Raw genomic sequence first — 22,949 nt, forward strand, 5'->3', positions numbered from 1 at the left:
CCAACGGATTTATTTAAAATATGCAATCGCCAAACTTGCGTCTAAGTTTCTAAATGCTTGCTAATGAAAACTAGAATCAATAAGGCTAAATTCTTAAGACTTTGTAGGAACAAAACCTGTTCAGAAAATGAGACTTTTGCTCTGTAGCATAAAACAAACAAAAAATTAATATTTTTGCATAAGATAAGCTTATTTACAAATGAATTTTTAAAAAACTAAAATGCATAGACAATTGTTTTAAAACTTCCCAACATTCACATGAAAAATAGTCACCCTCAGTGTAATCAAGAGAATAATAGACATGCAGAAGCATACTTAATAAATGTACTGGCAGCCCTAACTGGTTTGGCTCAGGGGATAGAGTGCTGGCTGGTGGACTGAAGGGTCCCAGGTTCAATTCCGGTCAAGGGCATATACTTTGGTTGTGGGCATATCCCTAGCAGGGAGTGTGCAGGAGGCAGCTGATCTATGTTTCTCTCTCATTGATGTTTCTAACTCTCTATCCCTCTCCCTTCCTCTCTGTAAAAAAAATCAATAAAATATATTTTTAAAAATAGATGTAGGCTATTGTCAGTGAGAAAAAAAGGAATGTGTGCACATTTAATATAATCACATGGTTTTCCCCACCCCCTAGGTTTTTATTAAATCCATGGTATGTCCTAAAAACATGCATTCTCAGAATCATGGAACTAGCAGGTCTTATCCAGCCTGCTTAGGTGCTTGGAATTTCCACCTTTAAGCTCCAGGAAGTTCTGGTTTCAATGGGAATGTTTCTCAAGAAATATAACACAATAAGACGTTTCAGTCTATTTTTTTAAATGATCATAAATTACCAGATAAGATTAGCCAATCCTGTAAAACAAGTGCCCAAGAGAACTAAAGAGAAAATCTTTCTTTTTTTTTTTTTTACGTAGATGGGGGGGGGGGGGGGGGAAATGGGGCAGGGAAGTCAAGGAAGCAGGAGGGGGGGGGGGCGGGAAATGGGGCAGGGAAGTCAAGGAAGCAGGATTCTGAGCACCCCAAACTGGACTAAGGAAATTGAGGGACAAATTAAGAGAACAGGGGTGCATTGGAGGCAAATTTTCACAATGGCCTGCACTATTTCAACAGGAACTAAAGTATTCCAGTGAACATCAGGCTTACTGGTAAACCCAGCACTGCATACCAATTGGTTCCTAATAACACCCATTTCAGATCTTTCGTCATTTTTCATGTTTGATCCTTAGAAGCAGCCTCCACAAAAAGAGAAATGAAACCACTAATTGAATATTTATATTCCTGACGTAAAATAAAATTACTTTGCCAAGTGTTTCAGCCAACTGTTGACAGAAAATTAAACCAGAATTCTTGGGGAAATACATTTTCTGACAAGTTTTAGATTTCAGCGTCCCATGCTTTCAGGCAAAATAGGATAATAGGAGCTGTATTTGGCATTAAACCAACTCCTTCCCTTCCAGTGAAGGGTCTTTGTTCCTATTACAAGTGACTCATTAGGTTACCTCAGTTCAGTCCCTTCACCAAAGTGGGTCTTGGTTTCTCCATTCATTCCTGATAACACGGATAAAAGATCTGGGTAAAGAGTAGCATTTTAGGAGAATTTTGCATTGGTATGATGGTGAAATCTATGACAAAATTATCCTAATTCTCCTTGTAGTTTTAGCCCACAGTTTCTATTGTCTTCTCAGAACCGGCCCCTAGAGGAGCCTGGAACGTTCAAACATTACTCTTTAGTGATCTCAAAGCTCAGCCAAGGGTTATAAAATTTGAGGCAGGATTTGGAGCTACCGTGCAATAGCTGAACCGTCATACTTACATAAGGCTGCTTCAAAATGTGTTTAACAGGATTTTCCTTTTCAGCAGAGCACAATGCCGGGAAAAGAACAATTGTTTGACGGACACAGAATGTTCGATCTTAGTTTGACCCAAGATTGCCACGCTCTGAAATCCATACACTCTCAGAATTACACTGTGGCTGCCACTTGATCTTAAGGCTCATCATCTGCTGAACCCCTTCCCAAGTGTCATATCTGCCTCTCTCTAATCGGGTTTCTCCTGCCCCCCACTATCTTGGGCTGCCCCGCTTCTTCATTATGTGGGCTAAACACACAGGCGGAGGCACGGGCCCACAGACTGCCCAATTGTAAGAGGTCACCTGTGCTCTTTGCAATGTGGTTCATGATATGCGAAAGCTGTTGCCATGGTGAAAACAGCACATAACTCAGAAACACTCCACATAACCAGATTTCCTCTTTCCTCTCATGAGTCATGCTTTTTTTCTCCTATGTGTCCGATAGATGTTATTAAATATTCCTTCCTCTTTGCAGAATCTTGTTCGTCTTGATAAGATCTAATGCAGAGATTAGAGTCCCTTGCACACTTTTGGGCACTCTATCTCTTTGGCTGCGATTCATTCCACAAATCTTCCCACATTTTCTGTCTCCTTTCACACAAGGAGTCTCTCCTTCTACACCTTCCCTCCCCTTCTCCTCCTTCCTTCTGATTCGCCACCAGGAAAATTCTTATTGGTCTTGCCCATGTGTTAAAAATGAGAAAGGGAAAATAATTCAGCCAGAGCCCTGGTGTAGAAGGTGGGAAGGACAGTAAAAACTAGGGAAGGCCAAGATGAAGTCTGCCTCCTCAGAGAGATCATCGTTCCAATAGAAGAATTATGGAACAATGTGGGTGGAGCAAAATTGAGGGCTACAGACAGCTCCTGTATCTGACTGCTACCACCTTTGTCACACTTGCTGGTAGGCATAGGGCCTACCTTGGGACAATCGGAAGTGGCAGATATACGCATGATCTTTTAGGCTTGTTTCTCCCACTATTACAGTCCTAGATCATCAAGTCAGGGCCAGAAAAGGGGTCATGGATGCTACAGGAGGAGATGAGGGGGTCACAGCCTGAGAAATGAAAGACAGAGGCAATTCCTGTTGCAAAGGAGCACCAAGGGAGAGCCATCCAAGTCCCCATTCTGGCCCTGCCTGAGGTCCATGTTTACCTAAGTGACAGGAGGCTGCCATGTGTTTGTGAGGCTGGGGGATACATACGGGAGCCCTGGGACTCAATCTTGTACAATATTTCCTGAGAGTAATGGTTTAATAGTTTAAACTTAGCGGTGTGAACTTTGGAGTAAGACAGGCCCAGAGCCAATCATGGCTCTGCCACTTACTCGTTGTGTAGACACTGAGCAAATGACTTAAGCTTTTACACTTCAGAGCTTTTAAACTGCAAATGGAGTTGTTTTGAGGTTGAAGTGGTAGGATGCATTTCAAACACCTAGCCTAGAGACTGGCATGTAGTTAAAGTTCAACAAACATTGTTGTTATTATTATTACTATCTTTTTAAATTTTATTTTATTGTTTAAAGTATTACAAATAGTGCATATATTCCTTCCCCTGCCCCTTGACCTTCCCTAGCCTCCCTTACCCCCTGGCATATGCCCCCCCCCCCCCAGTATCTTGTGTCCATTAGTTGTGCTTATATGCATGTATACAAGTCCTTCTGTTGATTATTATATTACTAGTTTGACTATCCATTGTTTGAGTTTTGGCTGCTAAAAACATTTGTGAATAAGGAGAGTACAAGTATTAGGAGGTTTGGATTTGGAAAAAATCTCAGCCTTCAGTTTCAAATGACCAGCAGCACTAGCTTTGGGACCTTGGCCTCTACTGACTCTGCTCCTTTTCCCTTTGCCAAAAAAGCACACACCCCCACCCCTCAGTCTCTGCAGGTTCTTACCAGAGAAAGAAGCGTTATTTTCCTAATTTGAAATGAGAGCTACATGGCCTGACAGGTATACTTGAGCCTACAAGGGGACAATGAATATTTCAACCTGCTTCTCCTTTAACCATTCTAGGAAATGGGCCAGTGGGGGACCAGGATGCTCTTCCCTCCATAGCTCAGGTGGCTGATAACCTATTTCCTCAGGACATTTCTGGATGAAGACAGTGGGTGACCACGTTATTTAATACGGAGTGTTATCTTCCTTGGAGTGATGGATGACCTAAAAAGCCTCCTACTAAGATCTTAGGGGGACATAGCCAGGGCAGCAGTGATGAATTCGAAGTGATTTCTAAACTGAAATTCTACCTGAATGTGACGCCACCTGGACACCTAGTGTGCTGAAATGAACAAGGGGAAATCCATCTAGACTGGCCTTGTTCCTGTGAACTTCAAGGTCGCAGGGCCACGGGGCTTGATGTCACCTAGGACCTGCCTCCCTCAGCCTGGGTCCGGGGTTGGCAGGAACCGCTGGGAGCGGGGAGGACGACCTTGACTGCTTCTTCTTCTCGAAATCCCCGCGGGGGGCCTAGACTCATGGGCTCCCCTATGAGCTCATCACGTGCACAACCAAAGCTTTTCGAACAGGCCCCAGAGGCTGAGGTCCGCCGGGTGATTTTTTAGGGTTTTCTTTCTTTACTATTTCCCTTCTTGTTCTCCGCAGTTGATTTTTCTGCAGAAAAACGGCCGAGAAGAAAAAAAAAAAAAAAAAAAACCTATTTCATTTCCAGTTCCCATCACAGCGATTTCCACATGGATGTGACGTTGGCAGGCCCCAGCTTCCGAAATGCCAAGTGACTCACGCGGGGACACCCCGCGGCGGGCGGGGCCACCCGCGGGCGGGGCGGGGCGGGGGGCGGGACCGAGGGATGGGGCGGGGCGGGGCGCCCTCTGGCCCGCTGCGCCCCCTGCCGGCCGCCGGCCCGCCCGCCCGCCCGCCGGCCGCCTTCCCAGCGCCCCGTCACGTGTCTGGAAAGTCCCCGGGTGGAAAGGTGGAAATCCCCGCCGGGCTCCGCTGTTAAACAGAAAGAGAGAACAGAGAGCTGGCAGTCTGCAGCCTCGGAGCGGCGAGTGCAGGGTGCTCGGAACCCGCGGGGGCGGAGCGGCGAGAGCGGCCCGGGAGCACGGCGGCCGCGGCGGCGCGATCACACCCCCGGCGGCCCAGCCAGTGAGCGCGCCCGAGCCCGCTGTCTATGGGGCGCCGCCTCCGCCCGGCTCCGACCCTGGCCTGCGGCGCTCGCCTGCCCTGACCTGGACGTGGGACTTCGGGAGAGGATCGCGCCGCCCCGGGTAGGTAACCAACCGCCGGGTCTCCGTGCTGCTGCCCACCCCGGCGGCTCCTTTCTCCGAGGCCAGGACCGGGCGGCCGGGCACTGGTGCTGCGGCGGCCCCGGAGGGGGGCAGCTTGTGGACCCTTTTGTGCCCAGTGTAGGTTTTGAAATGCTGGAAGTGGAGGTCCCCGCGCCAGATGTTGGGGTGACAGCCCTGGATCCCTCCAGCCAGCTGTGCCTTTCTATTCAGATGATGCAGAGAATTTAGGCTGCAGCCCCAATGATGGAGAGGCGCCCCTGAGGCCGCTTGGTGGTCGTTGTTGTTTTGCTCTTTTTTGTGTCTTCTTTATTTTGTTATTAATTATTATTATTATTATTATTATTATTATTATTATTATTTGGAACCCAGGGCTGCATGCCCATGGCCACGCAGCCCCTTGCAGAATGCTGTCTGTGACTTCTTCCAGATTGTGCAGAGCCAGCGCATTTGGGGGTGTGATGCCTCCAGGGCCACAGAACCCGGTGCGGGGCAGGGGGCTCAGTTTGCTAACCTTTCCAGGGAGGGTGTGCAGACACTCCAGAGGGTTCTGTGCAAGGAGTCGGAGGTCGCGAGCTGGGTCCATCTTTTTCAGTTGCATCATTGTAAGGCAAGTGTGCATGGAGAGGTGGCCTGCGTTTGGAGGGCTCCAGTGTGGAACCATCTGCAGGCCCCTGCCCCAGACAGTCTTTGTCAATGGGGGTCATCACACATCCTGCCACCTGGCTTCTCAGGAAAGCAGTGGTATTCAGTAAGGAAGGAGCTCAGCTCCCTTGGAGACCGCTGTGTTTTCAGTTCTCTCTGCCCTGGGACACCGGGCCTGGTCAAGTGTCTCCGGCAGCATCTGGGCATCTGGGGAAAACCGCTCTTCATTCATTGGGCCCTCATGATCCCAGGTATTGAGCAGTCAGTCACGGCTCCTTTCCGGTCATCTAAGGTGCTTCTTTCATTCTTGCAATTCTTTGTACAATCTTTTGAATATTTGGAGGGGTGCTTTCCAAAAATTCCCTGAGGTATTTGTTGATAAAAAGTGAGATGATAGAAATCTAAAAGAACTGTTAAAGATAATATTGTAAGTCTTTGCCTATGAGGACAGTATAGTCATGGGTCAGAAAAACTTATTCTTTGATCTTTGGCGTGGAGAAGTCCACGTACTGGGAACTTGGACAGCGGGTTTTGATTTAAGGAGGCAGTCCTGCGGGCCATGCAAGACTAACCCTGTGAATGAGATGACACTGGGCTGGCCAGTGTTGACATTTGCATGTCTTGCATATGGTTCACAGCTCTCACCATTTGCAAGAGCTTTAGGTTCAGAATAAAATAATAGAAGAGTCCGTCAGAAAAGCAAAAAGGGGCTCCATCTAGCTTTTTAAAAATCTTCCTAGTGCCCGTCTGTTTCCATCTGGAGCGGCAGGCACTGCGATCACAGGTATAGTGGTGTGAGAATAGCAAGGGGCAGGTGTTGGAAGACCTGGCTTTGAGGCAAAGTTCTGCCCCTGGACAGTGTGGGACCTGAGCAGCACCTGTGCTTCTGTTGCCTTCGCTGCAGACTAAGGTGGTCGTGTGATTTCAAGAGGGAAGTAGAGTAAGGTTGTCTTTGATTTTTAACCCCAGTATCAAGTACAACCTTTAGCAGATGGGCGGAGCGGACAGTGCTTGTTGAGTGATGGACCGGTGACTGAATGTCATTCTAAAAGAGACTTCTGCCATGCCACAAAGGGGAAGTCTTTGTGATGTTTTTGTACCTTGTGGTGTCCGTAGTCCTGCTATCATGCTGCCCACTTCTACCTCCTGAGAACGGTTGACATCAGAGGACAGATCCCTATCTGACCCAGAGAATGACTTCTCCCAGGCCTCCCCTGGCAATCAGATTAGGAATTATGGTACAAAACTAACTACCAACACAAAACTCCTCTGAAGCAACCTTGGGGTTATCTAGTTCAAATCCCTTTTTTTGAATGGGCCACAGAATTTAGACCCCCTTATCCATGGCTTCCCAGGAGTGGCTTTCTGAATATCTAGGTTTCTTTTCCCTCTTACATCGATTTAATTTCTTTCTCAGAGGCCTGGCAAATAGACTGATGGAGGAATAGGATTCACAATCACTATGAAACTTTCCAGGAATGTCTTCATTCTCTGAAATCATCTTTGTCTTCCTCTTGGGAATTAGAGGCAGCCTACTAAGGGCCAGTGAGTGAGAGCTAGCTCTCCACGCTGCAGGATCCCACCTTGTGTCAGTTCATGTCATCCCACACTGTTGGCAAGGGTTGTGGATGCTGGGTATTGCCCCCTTCCTCTTTCATATGTCCTACGTAGCCACCTGGTTGAAATATCTTTCCTCATCTGCTTCCAGCTGTTCATTTCCTTCCACCTGTTGATTGGGTTTGAAGATTTTAGGGCGAAGACAGGATGGGAAATGCATCTGAGTGTTGGTACCTGGAGGAAGAGAATACAATTTGGTTGGCAGTTGCATTGAAGTAATTGAGCTCCAATGTCTGTTCTTGGAAGTGTAGAATTTATCATCCTATTGTTATTGTTATTTCATTTCTTATTCTGATCTTTAAAGTTCAGTAACTAGGTTTGGAAAGGCTGCTTGCTGATCATTTGCTCTTAAAATTACAAAGCATCTTGTTGGACATAGGCTTTTTTTGTTGTTGTTGATTATACAACATTCAGTTTTAACTCTATAAACATTATAATAAATTTATAAATAAACGCTTTGTAAATATTTCTCTTTGGGGCTAAAGAGGAAACTCCAGTCAGATGCCTAGGGGACAGCATACAATTACAGGATTTTTCACAAAATATTTACTGTCTTTCCAATACAGGGTTATTCCCCTCCTTCTCCTCCTTCTCCCCCTCCTCCTCCACAGAACCCACTCTCCGCCTTCCTTCTCTTGTTTAGACTAATCTTTAAGAGTGATGTAATTTAAAACAGTCCAGTGTGAGTTAATCTTTGAGGCCAGCTAGTATCCTGGGAGTAGAGGTGACTAAGATCTTTTGCCTACAGATCAGGGTAATGACGAGATCAAACGCTGGGGATTCCTGCGGGCAGGTATATAGGAAGTGTATCAAAGTCGGGCTAACGGAATGGGTTTTTCTCCTCTTCAGTTGCTGTGGAAGAACATGATGGCTGAGCAACTCCTTCCTCAAGCTTTGTATTTGAGCAATATGCGGAAAGCTGTGAAGATCAGAGAGAGGACTCCAGAAGATATATTTAAGCCTACCAATGGGATCATTCATCATCTAAAATCCATGCACCGGTACACGCTGGAAATGTTTAGAACTTGCCAGTTTTGTCCACAATTTCGGGAGATCATCCACAAAGCCCTCATCGACAGAAGCATCCAGGCCTCCCTGGAAAGTCAGAAGAAGCTCAACTGGTGTCGAGAAGTCAGGAAACTTGTAGCTTTGAAGACAAATGGTAAGACATGCTTTTGTGTGGTGTGTGTGTGTGACTGTGTGTGTGGCTTCCACAGTGTTGGGTTTCCATTCATTCCATTTTAATATCACTAGCCCAAACACAAGTCTCTTGGGGCATGTGACACCTTCGTATAGAAACTCTGTGGGGGCATGTGATGAAAGCTAGCTTGTTTGGGGAATATTTTTATTAAGGATATTTTCTAGTTGTGTATATTAGAGAGCAGAGTGCATGAAGGCTTGGGGAATGCATTACTGAACACCAGGCTCTTGTTAGATGACTTAATACAACTAATTTTTGCGACTGTTTAATCATCTGTAAAATTCACTTCCCTGGCCAGTAGTGGAAGTATTATAAGGCTTTAGTGCAAGAGGAAAGCATGGTGTGAAAACTGGTATTATTGTTATTTCCCCACTGTCCTTAGAGAATGTTTGTGATGATGGTCTTACACTTCTTGGCTTGATGGCCTTGTATTGGTTAGCCGATGAATGGCTGTTGAGGACAAGGGGGGCTCCTGTTGTCTGCTCTTCCCTTTCCTAGGTTCTGTTGCTTATGGTCCCATGTTATGAACTAGAAAGGTACTTGAGATTTTTAGCACTGATTTTGGACCTCTACTTCATTATTTTTAGGGATAGTACTGAATTTCTTACAGTCTCTGCCCATCTACACAATGGCCCTTTACCATTAGTAGCTGTTTCCTGCTCTGAGCTTTACTGTTTGGTTTTTTGTTGTTGTTGTTTGTTTTTTTTTTTAATTATTTCCTTTGAGCAAGAGTGTGCATAGCCCAGAAACATCCAATCATACTGTTTCATGCAGATACAAAATTCCACTTTATGGATGTAGCTAATTATTACACTAAGCAAGTAAACGGTCCAAGATCAATTAAATGCTTATAGTTTAAGTAAGGGCAGGGATCTCAGGTCCTTAGATCAGATACAGTCCTAAACCATCCCAATCAAATAATACATTCATCCACATGCAGAAAATCCTGGTGGACAATGAAAGGATAAGAGCATTAACTTAAGTTACTTAGTTGCTACATTAACTTTGGCCATTTCTGGCTTGGGTAACTTGGTGTGACTGAGGCTGTGGGTTTTTTGTTTGTTTGTTTGTTTGTTTGTTTGTTTTTGCTTTGCTTCTGGAGGGTCTTGTACATCATCTCAACATCTTGCTTATATTTTTGAAACATAGATTCTTAGGAACACAGAAAGCAAAACAAAACTGGGGATTGCTAGTGTTACCATCGTTCTTGGCATTAAATCAAGTGATGCATAGAAGTAGGTAATTATGTTAAGTCATCATCAAGGGGTTTATATTCCTGACAGCTTGTGGTTTTAACTCTCTCCCTTTTTGTTACAAAAAAAGAGAGAGAGAGATGAAGTCAATTTGGGGAGAGCTGGAAACAGAGATTCTGCCAAATTAGAAATGTGGCAGAAAGAGGAACATTTTATGTTCATTAACTGACATTTTAGGTTTAACTGGCTCTGTTTCCTTAAGAAAATAATGGAATATAAAGAGTAAGCATTTGTTTGGCAATGATTTGTCATTTAAATCAATGAGGATTCACCCTATAAGAAAACTACAAAAGTCAATGCATTTTGGTGACATTTTCTGGAAACAGGGATTTTTAGGCTCAGAATCCTTTTATTTTCCAATTTCAAGAAAATGTCTTAAAAATTCTGGAAAAGGAAATACTTAGGGGATGGGCGAAGCAAATGAGTTTTCCTCTTTGCTTTTTACTAGCACCTTTTTTAAGCAGCCTTCGTCCCATAGGTGGGTTCTACAAAATCAGTGGTCTGGGGAGGGGGTGATTCACAAGTTTGCATTTGAGGATATGAGACTGCGGTGAATGAGGAAGGGAGTAGGTGGCATAAAGTTGAAACTTCATGTGAAAAATTCCAGCGTCTATTGGCTGCCGCGATTTCACTTGTATAATGAGTAGCCCTATTCCAGCTCACCCTGACCACACCCACTTGGAAAGTCCAGGGTGCACTTCGCAGTTTAAATGTCTACACACCAGAACAAAAAGTACAATAGCTGTTGCTCAATTGCTAGTCAAATAAGTTAGCACTGGGGAATTCCAGATGTTACTTAGGGAATTTTATACTGGTGCATCTCAATAAAGAACTGAAAGTAAGCACAACAAGAAGAAAAAAAAAAGGCCTTATCTTTGCTCTAGATTTTGCAAAGGGGAAATTTCAACAGAATGCAGTCCTTGCCACACTTCTGCCAAGACACAAATGATCTTGTTCGTTCATTTGTGTGATACTTATGTAGTTAGTTTTTCTAAGTGTGTAAGCTGAAGGGATACTGGCCGTGGATATGTTTTTCAGGAGTGTTGTTATTGTCGTTTTACAGTTTGACTATAATTAAAATTTGATACAATGTCAGAGAGCTTTATTGCCCTACTTATACAAAGCAAAGAGTTGTATTTTTCTTTTTAAAAACAATTGTGCACTCTCCAAGGAGATTAAGGAATAAATTTATTATTATTATTATTATTAAACAGTCTCCCATAATGTTTATTATTTGGGGGTTGGGGAAAATGCAGTCTCTTTAATTATGAATTTTAGCCTATAAAATTTGCTACATAAAAGTAACAAATTAATGGAATAAAATTAGATCTATTTTTTTTTTTTGCTCAAAATTCTTAAAATGCCAGCCCTAAATTATTATTTTCAAAACGTAGGCATCCAAGCATTCTCACAAGGCATCTAAACGCAGATGAAATAATTGCCAGTGACAGTAGATAATTGTGTGTGTTCTCAATCCCACTTTACAAACCAGGAGAGGAAATTCCCAGGCCTCAAAGCCTACAGTGGAATGGTCAAGCCATTTACCACTGAGTCATAGCCAGACCATCCCTGTCTAGTGAATGGAGACAACTGGCTTCCTGGTTTGTGCACATTGCACTGGGTCTACTCTGCTGGAGTCAGAAGGCAATATCGCCAGTGTCTTAGCCAGAACATCAAGTAAATATTGCCAGTGTCTTAGCCAGACTTGAGGGATCACAATCCAATGCCCTCGTTTCACAAAGAGGAAGAAGACTCAGAGAGATTAAGGAATTTCCCCCCAAGTTACCTACATGAGTTCGGGTAAAGCTGGACTGGACCAAGGTCCAGTGATTACCTGTCCCTGGCTCCTTTTGCTCTTTTGATATCAGTCATAAAAAATAAGGATTTTTTTTCCTGCCATCATCTGTGAAATGTTATCAGCTATTTGCATTTCTATATGCCCCAGGGGGTCTCCCAGGATAGCGTGAGCGCCCCTTCAGTCTGAGAGGCTTCGCAGGGTTTGTATGTGGATTGCTTGAAGTTGCTTCTCTTATGTGCTCAGGTGATGGAAACTGCCTCATGCATGCTGCTTCTCAGTACATGTGGGGTGTTCAGGACACGGACTTGGTCCTGAGGAAGGCACTCTACAGCACTCTCAAGGAGACGGACACACGCAACTTTAAATTCCGCTGGCAGCTGGAGTCTCTGAAATCTCAGGAGTTTGTGGAAACGGGGCTTTGCTACGACACCCGGGTATGTTTTGTTTTGTTCCCCCGTTAAGCATCCATCGACAGACCTCCCTGGTGGGGGAAAGAGTGCCGTAGGGCAGCCCCTGCTCTCAGAAGCACACAATTTACCAGGTTACATGAGCTTGGCTAAGCAAAACATCGTCCGTGGAAACCTCCTGTGGGATGAACTGGGGATTTTGTCACTGTTGGGAGACTCCAGGGCAGCAGATTCCCAGCTGTGTGTCTCTTAGCTTCAGCTTGATCATTCTGATCCCTGGCCTTCCCTGTGGCGTTGTGGCAGTTTTTCAGTTTGATTGTCCTTTGCATGCTGTACTGAGCCGGCCAGTCAAATTCAGACCTCACCATTCTCAGTCACAAGTTTGGAATTTTTGTGTATATTTTGGATGAGGGGCTTCAGTGTTATGCCTCATCAGGGATTTTTTGAAAGCAGGTGCTGTCCCTGTCATCCTCCCCCACTTCTGAGTTTGCCTTGTAATGGAACATTGTAAGGGAAGAAAACCAAAATGGGGAAAAAAGGGTGATCATTTGAATGATGATTTCCAGAAAGGGGAAAAGCAAGCCGAGTTATATAAATGAATAACCATAGAGTGTCAGAATGATTTTTTTAATGCAGAGGACATTCAAACACTGTTCCCCTCCTGGCCCCTTTCTCCCTTCAGAACTGGACTGAGGAATGGGACAACCTTATCAAAATGGCATCCCCCGACACACCAGGGGCCCGAAGCGGCCTTCCGTATAATTCACTGGAAGAAGTGCACATATTTGTCCTTTGCAACATCCTCAGAAGGCCGATCATTGTCATTTCAGGTGAGTTGCCTACAGATCGCTTCTTTGTATGCAAGTGCTTTTCAGTTTTAATGCTTTTCCTCTTAAGGGGAAAAAAAAAAAATCTACACTGCCCCAGTTACCGGCAACAGTAGCTGAATGGAATTTGATGAGAGTCACCTGAGGGCCTTATTTTTTCTTTTTTCTTTCAACAGACAAAATGCTGAGAAGTTTGGAATCGGGTTCCAATTTCGCTCCTTTGAAGGTGGGCGGAATTTATTTGCCTCTCCACTGGCCTGCCCAGGAATGCTACAGATACCCCATTGTTCTCGGCTACGACAGCCAACACTTTGTACCCCTGGTGACCCTGAAGGACAGTGGGCCTGGTGAGAAACCTGAGCATTCATTCACATTTGTAACTGCTGGCAGATAGCGGTACACCCTGTTCTGAATGTCAGGGTTTGCTCTTTTGCTCCTTATTCAGTTAGTCCCATGGAAGTATATTCTTTTTATTTAAATACAGTACGCTATCTTTTGCTTGGTTTCCAGTAGCAGTAATCATAGTACTCCTTTACCTTTTGTGTATGGCTTCAGAATTACTTTCAGCATGTTAGTTGCAAGTAGGAGATACATGTATATATCTTACTACTATCATCTATACTAATAAAAGGGTGATATGCTAATTAGACCAGGTGACCGGGCATCTTCTGGACATCCCACTGCCTTCCGGACAGTTAGGGGGTGACCAGGCTAGTAGTGAGGCAGTTGGGGGGTGACAGGCCAGCAGGGGGATAGATGGGGGGATCAGGTAGCCAGGCAGGCGAGCAGTTAGGAGCCAGTTGTCCAGGATTGCGAGAGGCATGTCTGACTGCCATGGGATCAGGCCTAAACTGGTAGTCAGACATCCCCCGAGGAGTCGCTGATTGGAAAGAGTGCAGGCCAGGCTGAGAGACCCCCCTCCCTGTGCACAAATTTCATACACCAGGCTTCTAGTTTCTATTAATAAGTGACGAATTAAGGTACACAGATCCTTAATCCAGTGCCTGGCATGGAGCCGGTAAATGTCTATCAGGTTAGCTATTAGTATAATAACTTAATGTGCACTCGGCACTTTGTAAGTGCTTTAGGCATATTTCTTTATTTCATTTTATCCTCACAGCATCTCTATGGGTTGTAAACATTGGTAACCTTATTTTACAATTGAGGCACTTGAAGCTCATAGAGTTGGGCAAATAACTTGCCTAATGTCACAGAATTTGATAGTGGCAGAGTGAGGATTCGAACTCAGGTCAGTCTGATTCTGAAGTGTGGGAATTTAGCCAGCAAAATCTGCTGCCTCCACGCTGCTTTATGTTCCGCAAGCTTCTTGGAAACACTGCCTTTTATATTAGAGTTTAGCGGAGTTTGTTTCCCCCTTTGAGTTTGCGGCTTGATCATAGTTTTCCACCCTGTAATTGTGTCCTTTCTGCATTTTCACATTTTAACCATTGTGTGTAGAGCCTCACACATCTCACTTAGCAGAATTATATTTGACTTATGTGTTATTTTCCCCCTCAGAAATTCGAGCCGTTCCACTTGTTAACAGAGAGCGAGGGAGATTTGAAGACTTGAAAGTTCACTTTCTGACAGATCCTGAAAACGAGATGAAGGAGAAGCTTTTGAAAGAGTACTTGATGGTGATAGAAATCCCAGTGCAAGGCTGGGACCACGGCACCACCCACTTGATCAATGCTGCAAAGTAAGCACTTTATCTTCACCGCCAACCTCTGTCCTCCTAAACTGTTTGCAATTCAGCCCCATAAGCTGCCACCGCCCCAAAGCAAGCTCAACAGTCAAGTTTTTTAATGCAGTTCCCTCCGGTGTGAAACAAACTCAGAGGTTTGCCAGCGTCAGAGAGGCTCACCCGAGGCATTACTAACTGGTTTCAAATGAGAGCAAGTAATTTACTTAGCATGATTTTCCTACACACATGGATGCTGAGAGTCAGAATTGTGGCTTTTGAAAAAGTTTGTTTACATCATGGATACTTGTTTTTCTTCATTTCTCTAGTACTAGACTAGCAAGTGAAAATTCTTAGAAACTAGAGCCTTTTCTTTTTTTTCTTGGCTTCTTGGTAAGGACAGACATACCAGACTGAGTAGTAGAATGTGTTTATGTAGCAGCCACGTGATTTCACCACAAGGAAACGGGAGGAGGCACTCTGAGTGCACACAGGTATCTAAATGCCAGACACTGGCTTCATCTTGAAGTGGTGCCTATTTCTTAGAACTGACATGCACAGGAGTTGACCTCTAAAGACCCAAGAGAATGTGTTTCCCAAAGTGGAGAGCAACAAGTTACCAAGAGTCATACATAACGCCTAGAGCACATGTGTAAAACACAAGGCCCGCGGGCCAAATCCGTCCCGCCAGGCCTTGCAATGTGGCCCGCACCGCGCTGTCATCACTGCACTCCGCTGCGTTTCCATCACAATGACAGTTTATGACTGTTCAGTAAACCATTCGGCCCGCGATTTAGGCTGGATTTTAGATTTTGGCCCCTTCTCTGATTGAGTTCGACACCCCTAGCCTAGAGGGTTGTCTGCCTCTGGGTACTGCTCATGGCCATGCATTCTAGCAGAGACCAGGCCCTAGTTTAAAATTAATAACAGCAAAGTACAGAAACACAAAGTGGCAAAATCATTTGTATCATAGACTGGTCCCCAAAGAATACCTGAGGAATAGTTTACTAGAAATTTGATCTCTGAGATGTTAGAAAGTAAACATGACTTTTTATTGTAGAAGAGGCATAGAGCCATTGAGTATAGCAGCAGCCCTGGAGGAGACCTTTCTTTAGTGTTATCCACCATTCTAGATATACTGACTCAAGAAGACACTGATTCCTGAAATCATTAAGAACTGGACTGTGTAATGTGCAAAGTCTTCACAATAGGCTTGCATCTCAATGGCTGGTTCTAGATCCACATTCTAGGTTTGCTCTTGTATTGCCATATGTGTGTGTGCGTGTGTGTGTGTGTTTGCATGTGTAAGAAGTCTCATATTTTTTTCCTTTCGGTCCTTCAGGTTGGATGAAGCTAACTTACCAAAGGAAATAAACCTGGTGGATGATTACTTTGAACTTGTCCAGCACGAGTACAAGAAGTGGCAGGAGAACACGGAGCAGGGGCGGAGAGAGCTGCACGCCCAGCACGCTTTGGAGCCCTCCGTGCCCCAGCTCTCCCTCATGGATGTAAAATGTGAAACACCCAACTGTCCTTTCTTCATGTCCGTGAACACCCAGCCCCTATGCCATGAGTGCGCAGAGAGGCGGCAAAAGAACCAGCACAAGTCCCCCAAGCCGAACCCCAAGCCAGGCCCGGACGTGGTGCTTGGAGCCTCTCGGGGCGAGGCCTACGAGCCCGCGGCCTGGAGCCCCGAGGAGCCAGCCGGGGGGCCCCATTCGGCCCCTCCGACAGCGCCCAGCCTCTTCCTGTTCAGCGAGACCACGGCCATGAAGTGCAGGAGCCCCGGCTGCCCTTTCACGCTGAACGTGCAGCACAATGGATTCTGTGAGCGTTGCCACAATGCCCGGCAACTGAACGCAGGCCACAATCCGGACAGCACGAGGCATTTAGATCCCGGTAAGTGCCGAGCCTGCCTCCAGGACGTCACCAGGACATTTAATGGGATCTGCAGCACTTGCTTCAAAAGGACTACGGCAGAGCCCGCCTCAAACCTCAGCTCCAGCATCCCTCCTTCCTGTCATCAGAGGTCCAAGTCCGACCCAGCGCAGCTCATCCAGAGTCTCTCCCCCCATTCTTGCCGCAGAGCTGGGAACGAGGCCCCCTCTGGCTGCTCTTCTCAGGCCACACGCACTCCTGGGGACAGGACGGGGACGAGCAAGTGCAGGAAGTCTGGCTGCATGTATTTTGGGACTCCCGAAAACCAGGGCTTTTGCACGCTGTGTTTCATCGAGTACAGAGAAAATAAACGTGAGTGGAATGCTGGGTTCTCTAAACCTCTGTTTTAAAACCCCTACGTAGAAGGGTTTTGTTCTTGAACTTCAAGAAAGGAGGCCCTTTGGGCAGTGGGGTAGAATGTTACCCAGAGGGACAGTCACACTGGCTCTGCCAGCCACACACACGGAAGCCAAAGGCACGGAGTACCATGTTCCAAGTGCATCCTGTAGGGAGAGTGCATAGAATTAGCTTCCATGGGTTGTTCAGTGTTGTGTTTATAAGGTAGGGTTTAAACTAGACTTTTCCTGAAACTTTAGAATAACAGAGGAAACTCAAAATCTGAAGAGTAGCAGCGGGAGACAGAGACGTCTTTACTGACATTGCAAGAAACCATCTGCGGTTTTAGAAATCTCTGATTAGAAAGAAGGATGGGCAGTGAGTGTGTCTCTGTTCTGTTACTGTGCTTGACCAGCGGGCAAGTTCGAAGTGAGAGATTTGTAAAGTCAAAGATGTTTCAGTGGCAGCATTATCATTCTTTTAAAGTTCATTGAATTTATAAAAAGCTGCTCTCGTGTAAATATGGAAGGCTGGCCTAATCTGTATTTGGACACTGTTGCTTTCTCTCAAGCTATCGTTTCTCTCTGTTTGGTAGCCCACATATGGTACTGACGGGTATCAACTCTCTTCCAGATTTTGTGGCCGCCTCGGGGAAAGCAGGTCCCGCAGCCGCCAGGTTCCAGAACGCAGTCCCCTGCCTGGGGCGGGAGTGTGGTACTCTCGGAAGCACGGTGTTTGAAGGGTACTGCCAGAAGTGTTTTATTGAAGCTCAAAACCAGAGATTTCATGAAGCCAAACGGACTGAAGAGCAGCTGGTAAGACATTTTTGAGATACTCCCTTCTCTACTATCAATTTGCATGGCCCACATACTAGGATTCCTTAGAATTCATTTCAAAAAGCAAGTAAGATTAGCCATAGAATAAAACCTCTTACTGCCTCCCAAAGCCAGGTGGCTGTCACAGAGCTCTTGGAGTTACAGGAGAAGCACAAACACCTAAGTGGTTAGCAGACTTTCTGACATAACCCTTTACCAAGAGGAGACGGGAGAAGGGGGCAGAGGACCCAGGTGCCTCCTGGATGGCGTAGAAGAAAAGCAAACTTTGACTGATAGATGCTTCTCCTGTTGTCTACAGAGTGTAGAAATCCGTCTCAAATAAATCTGATTTGCCTAAACAGCAGCGAACCGGCCATCATTCACAGGCCTCCGGGTTACGAGTGGAGGCCTATCTGGGGCCAGGCCTGCTTTGGGGGGGGGGGCTGAAGGGAAGGTGCTGGGAGAGGTTCTTCTCACAAGCTGCCCATGGGCCCCTGTTTCATTGCTCAGGCAGATGCTCTTCACCCCCAGAGCCTGGTGGCATCCACACTGTCCTCTGAGACCCCTGGCGCTCTCCCTGAGAAATGTGAACCACAGTCCTCTCTGCTCTTTCCCCTCAGAGAACGAGCCAGCGCAGAGACGTGCCTCGAACCACACAGACTGCCTCCCGGCCCAAGTGTGCCCGGGCCTCCTGCAAGAACATCCTGGCCTGTCGCAATGAGGAACTCTGCATGGAGTGCCAGCACCTGGGCCAGCGAGTGGGCCGGGGAGAGCCTGTTCCTGAAGAGCCCCCCAAACAGCGCTGCCGGGCCCCTGCCTGTGATCACTTTGGCAACGCCAAGTGCAATGGCTACTGTAACGAGTGCTTTCAGTTCAAGCAGATGTACAGTTAATGCCAACAGGTGAGCCAGCCCCAGCCGTTAGCCAACATGGTGCTATCCTCCAACCACTCTGGTGCCACTGGAGTCGGTCCGGGCCTCAGGGGCTCGAGGTTGTCTCTGAGCAGGAGAAGAAAGATAAGCTCTTGGTCATGGCCTTGAGTTTGGTAACCAAGGAACAGTCCCAGGTGGCCTTGGAGCAGATGGTGACGGATTCCTTCTGGGGCTCCTCCTCCTCCTCCTCTCCTGCAAGCGGAGGCTAGGAGCTTGCTTGATGGACTTGGACTTGGAATGTGTGCCAGGACTGCTTGGTCATCTTTCGAGAAAAGAGACAAGACACGGTCGGAGCCACTCCACCTGCCTCCATCGGCACTGCTCAGAGATGGGAAGCTGAGTCCTCGCAGCCCACGGGCCTCTGTGAGAAGGTTGGGAAGCTCAGGGAAAACGGACATGTTCAGTGACAGTAGTTGGTGGTGTTTCCCTCCCTGCCTCACTCCTCTCCCTTGGACTGTGATTCTGAGGCTGCTGAGACGAAGTTCATACTTCAAAGCATCCAGCTGCTCCTTACAATATGCACCTTGTAGAAATCAGAATATCTCACCGGGAAGATGTGTGCCTCTTGGTTATCACGGTCTTCACTTCTAGGCATGCTATCTTGAACTGAGGTGTGTATAAAAACATGGACATATAATGCACCCTTGTGTATGAGGGATTCGTTTTTATTGTGTTGAAATGCTGCCCTGGAGTCCCAAGACTGAACAATAATAACCTATTTTCTGGTTGTTGTTGGGCCATCGCATGTACGTACAGCTTTCATGAACTCAACCTGCTGCCTTGTCAAAGGCCCTCTGTTTGGAGTTTACTTTATTTATTTTATTGCAAACTTTAAGGTTATTTAAATGAAGTTGTTTCTTCTGCTCTGGGGAAAACTCCCTAGTGTCTTATTGAGATAAGGTATTTGCTGTGGGTCATGTTCTGGAGCCAGGCACGTTCCTGACTGCAGCGGGGGAGTCGGCCAGTCGGCCACTCTGATGCACTTCCGTTGCCTTCTCAAGGAAAGAAGGAACTGCACCAGTGGTCAACTTACTAACATCTCATGCTTCTTCTTCATGAAACTGGCCAGAGCCACTTCCCAGCCATAATACAGAATTGTCTCTGACTATTCTACCTCCTTAGAGATAAGATTGGAAAGGAACAGGGATGGGATTGGAGAAGGTCACTGGGAAGAGGTGGCCTTTGGTGATGGTTTTATTTGCTGTGTGAATGCCTTTCTGGGGCATACGGCAGTGACCTCCTGTTCGTCAGTATGAGGAAATGTCTATCCTCGGCCTGTGGTTTCTATATGTGCTTTGTGTCACTGTCATACTTGTTCTAGAAAAAAATGGCAGGGGAAACACATTGTCCCCGGAGGTAAAGGCTGCCATTTTTTTTTTTTTTTTTTTTTGGTCTGGACTAGTGCTCCACTAGTCTTCAGTGTTTTCATCTATTCTTTTTAAGGTTCATATTTTAATATTTTGTGTATTGGCATTCTCATTCTTAATGTGAAAACATGGAATTATTTATACTTGTAAAACATTTGGAATTTGCACATTTAGTTGTTTAAGTAGATTTCTGTTTACTCAGTTGGTTTTATTAAAAGTTTCCTAAATAATTGTAACTTGTCACAAAAGCCAATATTAAAAGATAAATTATTTAAGAGCAAATTTTGATGTTGTCTATTTATATGTGATGAAAGGAAAAGGCCCACATATTAAGATTACACTTCCCAAAAGTCTTTATTTCAAGGAATACCTGGACAGGGGATACATCTTTCACTCATGCATAACAAGGGAACTTTGCAAAAATAATAACTGTGTGAGGGTAAGACATCCGGTTTACCAGCAGGACTCCAGGGCCTGAATGAGAGTGGGAAAGTGCTGCCAGTGCTAGTTCCCAGAAGGTGCTAGAGCCCTATACTCCTTCAAGGGTTCCTGCCCTAAGCCTTAATAATGTGCAGAAAGAGAAAAGCAGAGGGAGGAGCAGAGAGGCAGGGAGGAAAGAGAAATAGGACGAGAAGAAAGAAAAGTGGCAGCATCTGTGTGCTGGGCAATTATAAAAGGATACATTTTTCTACCGAAGGCAAATGGACCCATAGATGATTGATTCAGGAGGACCAGAAAGCTTCTGGACCCTTTTTTGGGGGGCGGGTGGGGGGATTAATTTACAAGGAAGTAAGTATAATGAAGCCCCATCCATCCATCATCCAGTTTCAACAATTATCAACATTTTGCCAACTATGTTTCATTTCTCACCCCCTCTTTTTCCTGGATTATTTCAAGGCAAATCCCAGATATTGTGTCCTCACACCCACAAACACATCTGTGTCATCATTATTTGAAGAATATATTCTATTGATATAACCACCATTGTTACACCAAGCTAAATTATTTTCAATACCATCCAGAGTGTATTCTAATCTCTCAGGTTGTCCACTTCACAAATGCTCTATTGCATTTGGTTGCTACTGTGTCTGAAGTTTCTTTTATCCTGTAGCATTTCCTTTTAATTTTTCATGCTCTTCATTTGTCAGGGCAACTAGGTCCTCTGTTCTGGAGAAGAGCCCACATTCTGAATTTGGCTGATTGTTTTCTTATGGTGTTATTCTACTTGTTTTTCTACTCATCTTACCAGATTCTGGGTCAATTAGAACCATTATTTCAGGTGGCACTGTGTATACCATTGCATTCCTGTCTGAATATACACCCTGAGGAATCTCAAAACTTCAGATTGACCTCTTTTTCTCCATTCTTCTGAACTCTCACCCAGCGTTAAAAATTACAATTCTTCAATCAGCATGATGGACATAAGCATTTGACCATAAGTCATCAGGATTTCTAAAAAAAAGGAAGTGAGTTATATTTAACAAATCATCTCTGACTCAGACGAATGGCTCCTAGATAGGGAACTAGGGCAGGTTTAGAGCCAAGTAGGGCAGGGTTTCAATCTGGAGTCCTGCATGGACTTGTTGGGTTTGGCAACCGTATACAGCACATGCACGATTTTATGTTGGAATATGTACATCATTTTTATGAAGTGGGGCCAATCAATAGCTTTTTTCAGAGTCTCAAAGAAATTGATGACTTCCCAAAAAGCAAGAAACCTAGACATAAGAGGGCTGAAAAATAAGACTTGGAAAGAATTGGCTTTGTTTCAGTTTGTCTAGATTTTTGCTTCCAAAACTGTGGAATGTCACCTTTATACCATACAGGGGTGAAAGTTCAATGTCACTCAAAATTGGACTCATGATATTTTATCCCTGCCCTCTTCTTTCCATACTCTGGGAAGGGTATTATTTCATCTTTCTACCCACCTCTAGATGTCTTCCCCACTCCTACCATGTCCAAACTTCCATGATGTGTGTCTACAAAATGTCCCTCAAAGCCATTCCTTCCCCTCTCTCCTTCTGCTGCTCTAGTTTGACCTCCTTTCTTTTTTCCACTAGTCTTCCCTTTCTAGTCTGCTCGTTCTCTGTAACTTTGCTGGTGACCTGTGCCCGTAGATCATAGATCCGATGATGCTTCTCCTCTAATTAAAACTTTCTAATGGCTCTACTGCTCCCAAAGCTTGATGCATGCAGCCAGGAGATGCAAGAAGAAAATAGGAAGTTCCTGAGTTCATTGACCTCACTTTTAAAAAATATATTTTTATTGATTTTAGAGAGTAAGGGAGAGAGAGATAGAAATAGCCATGATGAGAAAGAATCATTGATTGGCTGCCTCCTGCATGTCCCCCTCCCCCCCCCCCCCCCCCCACTGGGGATGGATCCTTCAACCTGGTCATGTGTCCTGCTCAGAAACCCTCCTGATTCACAGGTGGATGTTCACCCACTGAGTCAGGCAAAATGTTGTTTTAAAAAATATACATATTTTTATTGATTTAGAGAGGGGGTTCAGCCTAACTGTGGATTTGAAGCCTGAGTATGTGCCCTGACCTGGAATCAAACCTTTTGGTGTCCAGAATGATGCTACACCCACTGAGCTACACTAGCCAAGACTTAAAAATGTTTGTAAAGATGGTATGAAAGCAAAAGCCTTTGGAGTCCAATTTCCAACATGTATGCAATGCTCTTTACAATTCTAACCAACTGAAGTCTTCATTCATATCTCCTGCCGCTATATTATCTCTATCTCATGACCTTCTAGACTCTCTTCTTTACTCTCTGCACCCTCGAATATGACATTGTTTTAGTTTCAGGACCCCTTTATACTCTTAAAAATTAGTAAGTACCTCATAGAGCTTTTGTTCATGTGCATTATATCTATTTGTATCTAGCATTTTATAACTTAAATTTTTTTAAAAAAATTCAAAACACAGAACTCACAGCAAACATCCCATTAACTTCCAGAATGATGACATGACATCATTCTATGTCATGGAGCCTCTGGAAAACCCCACTGTACATGCAGGAGACACTGAGAGCAA

At 45.2% G+C, this 22,949-nt stretch overlaps 1 protein-coding gene across 2 annotated transcripts; it reads left to right on the forward strand.

The window, feature by feature from the left end:
• The first annotated feature begins 4,824 nt into the window (after positions 1-4,824).
• On the forward strand, positions 4,825-20,187 carry TNFAIP3 (TNF alpha induced protein 3). Of its 2 annotated transcripts, XM_036413672.2 has the most exons (9): positions 4,826-5,078; positions 8,204-8,516; positions 11,850-12,040; positions 12,696-12,843; positions 13,017-13,187; positions 14,359-14,539; positions 15,864-16,771; positions 17,429-17,610; positions 18,231-20,187. In XM_036413672.2, exons 2-9 carry the CDS (start codon positions 8,219-8,221, stop codon positions 18,501-18,503), a joined length of 2,352 nt encoding a protein of 783 aa, XP_036269565.1. In that variant the 5' UTR covers positions 4,826-5,078; positions 8,204-8,218; the 3' UTR covers positions 18,504-20,187. The 2 variants fall into 2 exon arrangements, with proteins under 2 accessions (XP_036269566.1, XP_036269565.1); XM_036413673.2 differs by lacking the exon at positions 13,017-13,187 and having other exon boundaries at positions 4,825-5,078.
• Positions 20,188-22,949: the final 2,762 nt, after the last annotated feature.

Source organism: Pipistrellus kuhlii, unplaced genomic scaffold, assembly GCF_014108245.1.
Source record: "Pipistrellus kuhlii isolate mPipKuh1 unplaced genomic scaffold, mPipKuh1.p scaffold_m20_p_5, whole genome shotgun sequence".
Classification (NCBI taxonomy): domain Eukaryota; kingdom Metazoa; phylum Chordata; class Mammalia; order Chiroptera; family Vespertilionidae; genus Pipistrellus; species Pipistrellus kuhlii.

What these genes read in the sequence shown, in the direction of transcription:
- TNFAIP3 (XM_036413672.2), top strand. Translation starts at nt 8,219, where the DNA reads ATGATGGCTGAGCAACTCCTTCCTCAAGCTTTGTATTTGAGCAATATG. An exon ending in TGTAGCTTTGAAGACAAATG is followed by an intron (nt 8,517 to 11,849) that starts GTAAGACATGCT and finishes TTATGTGCTCAG; the next exon opens with GTGATGGAAACTGCCTCATG. An exon ending in CACTTGATCAATGCTGCAAA is followed by an intron (nt 14,540 to 15,863) that starts GTAAGCACTTTA and finishes TCGGTCCTTCAG; the next exon opens with GTTGGATGAAGCTAACTTAC.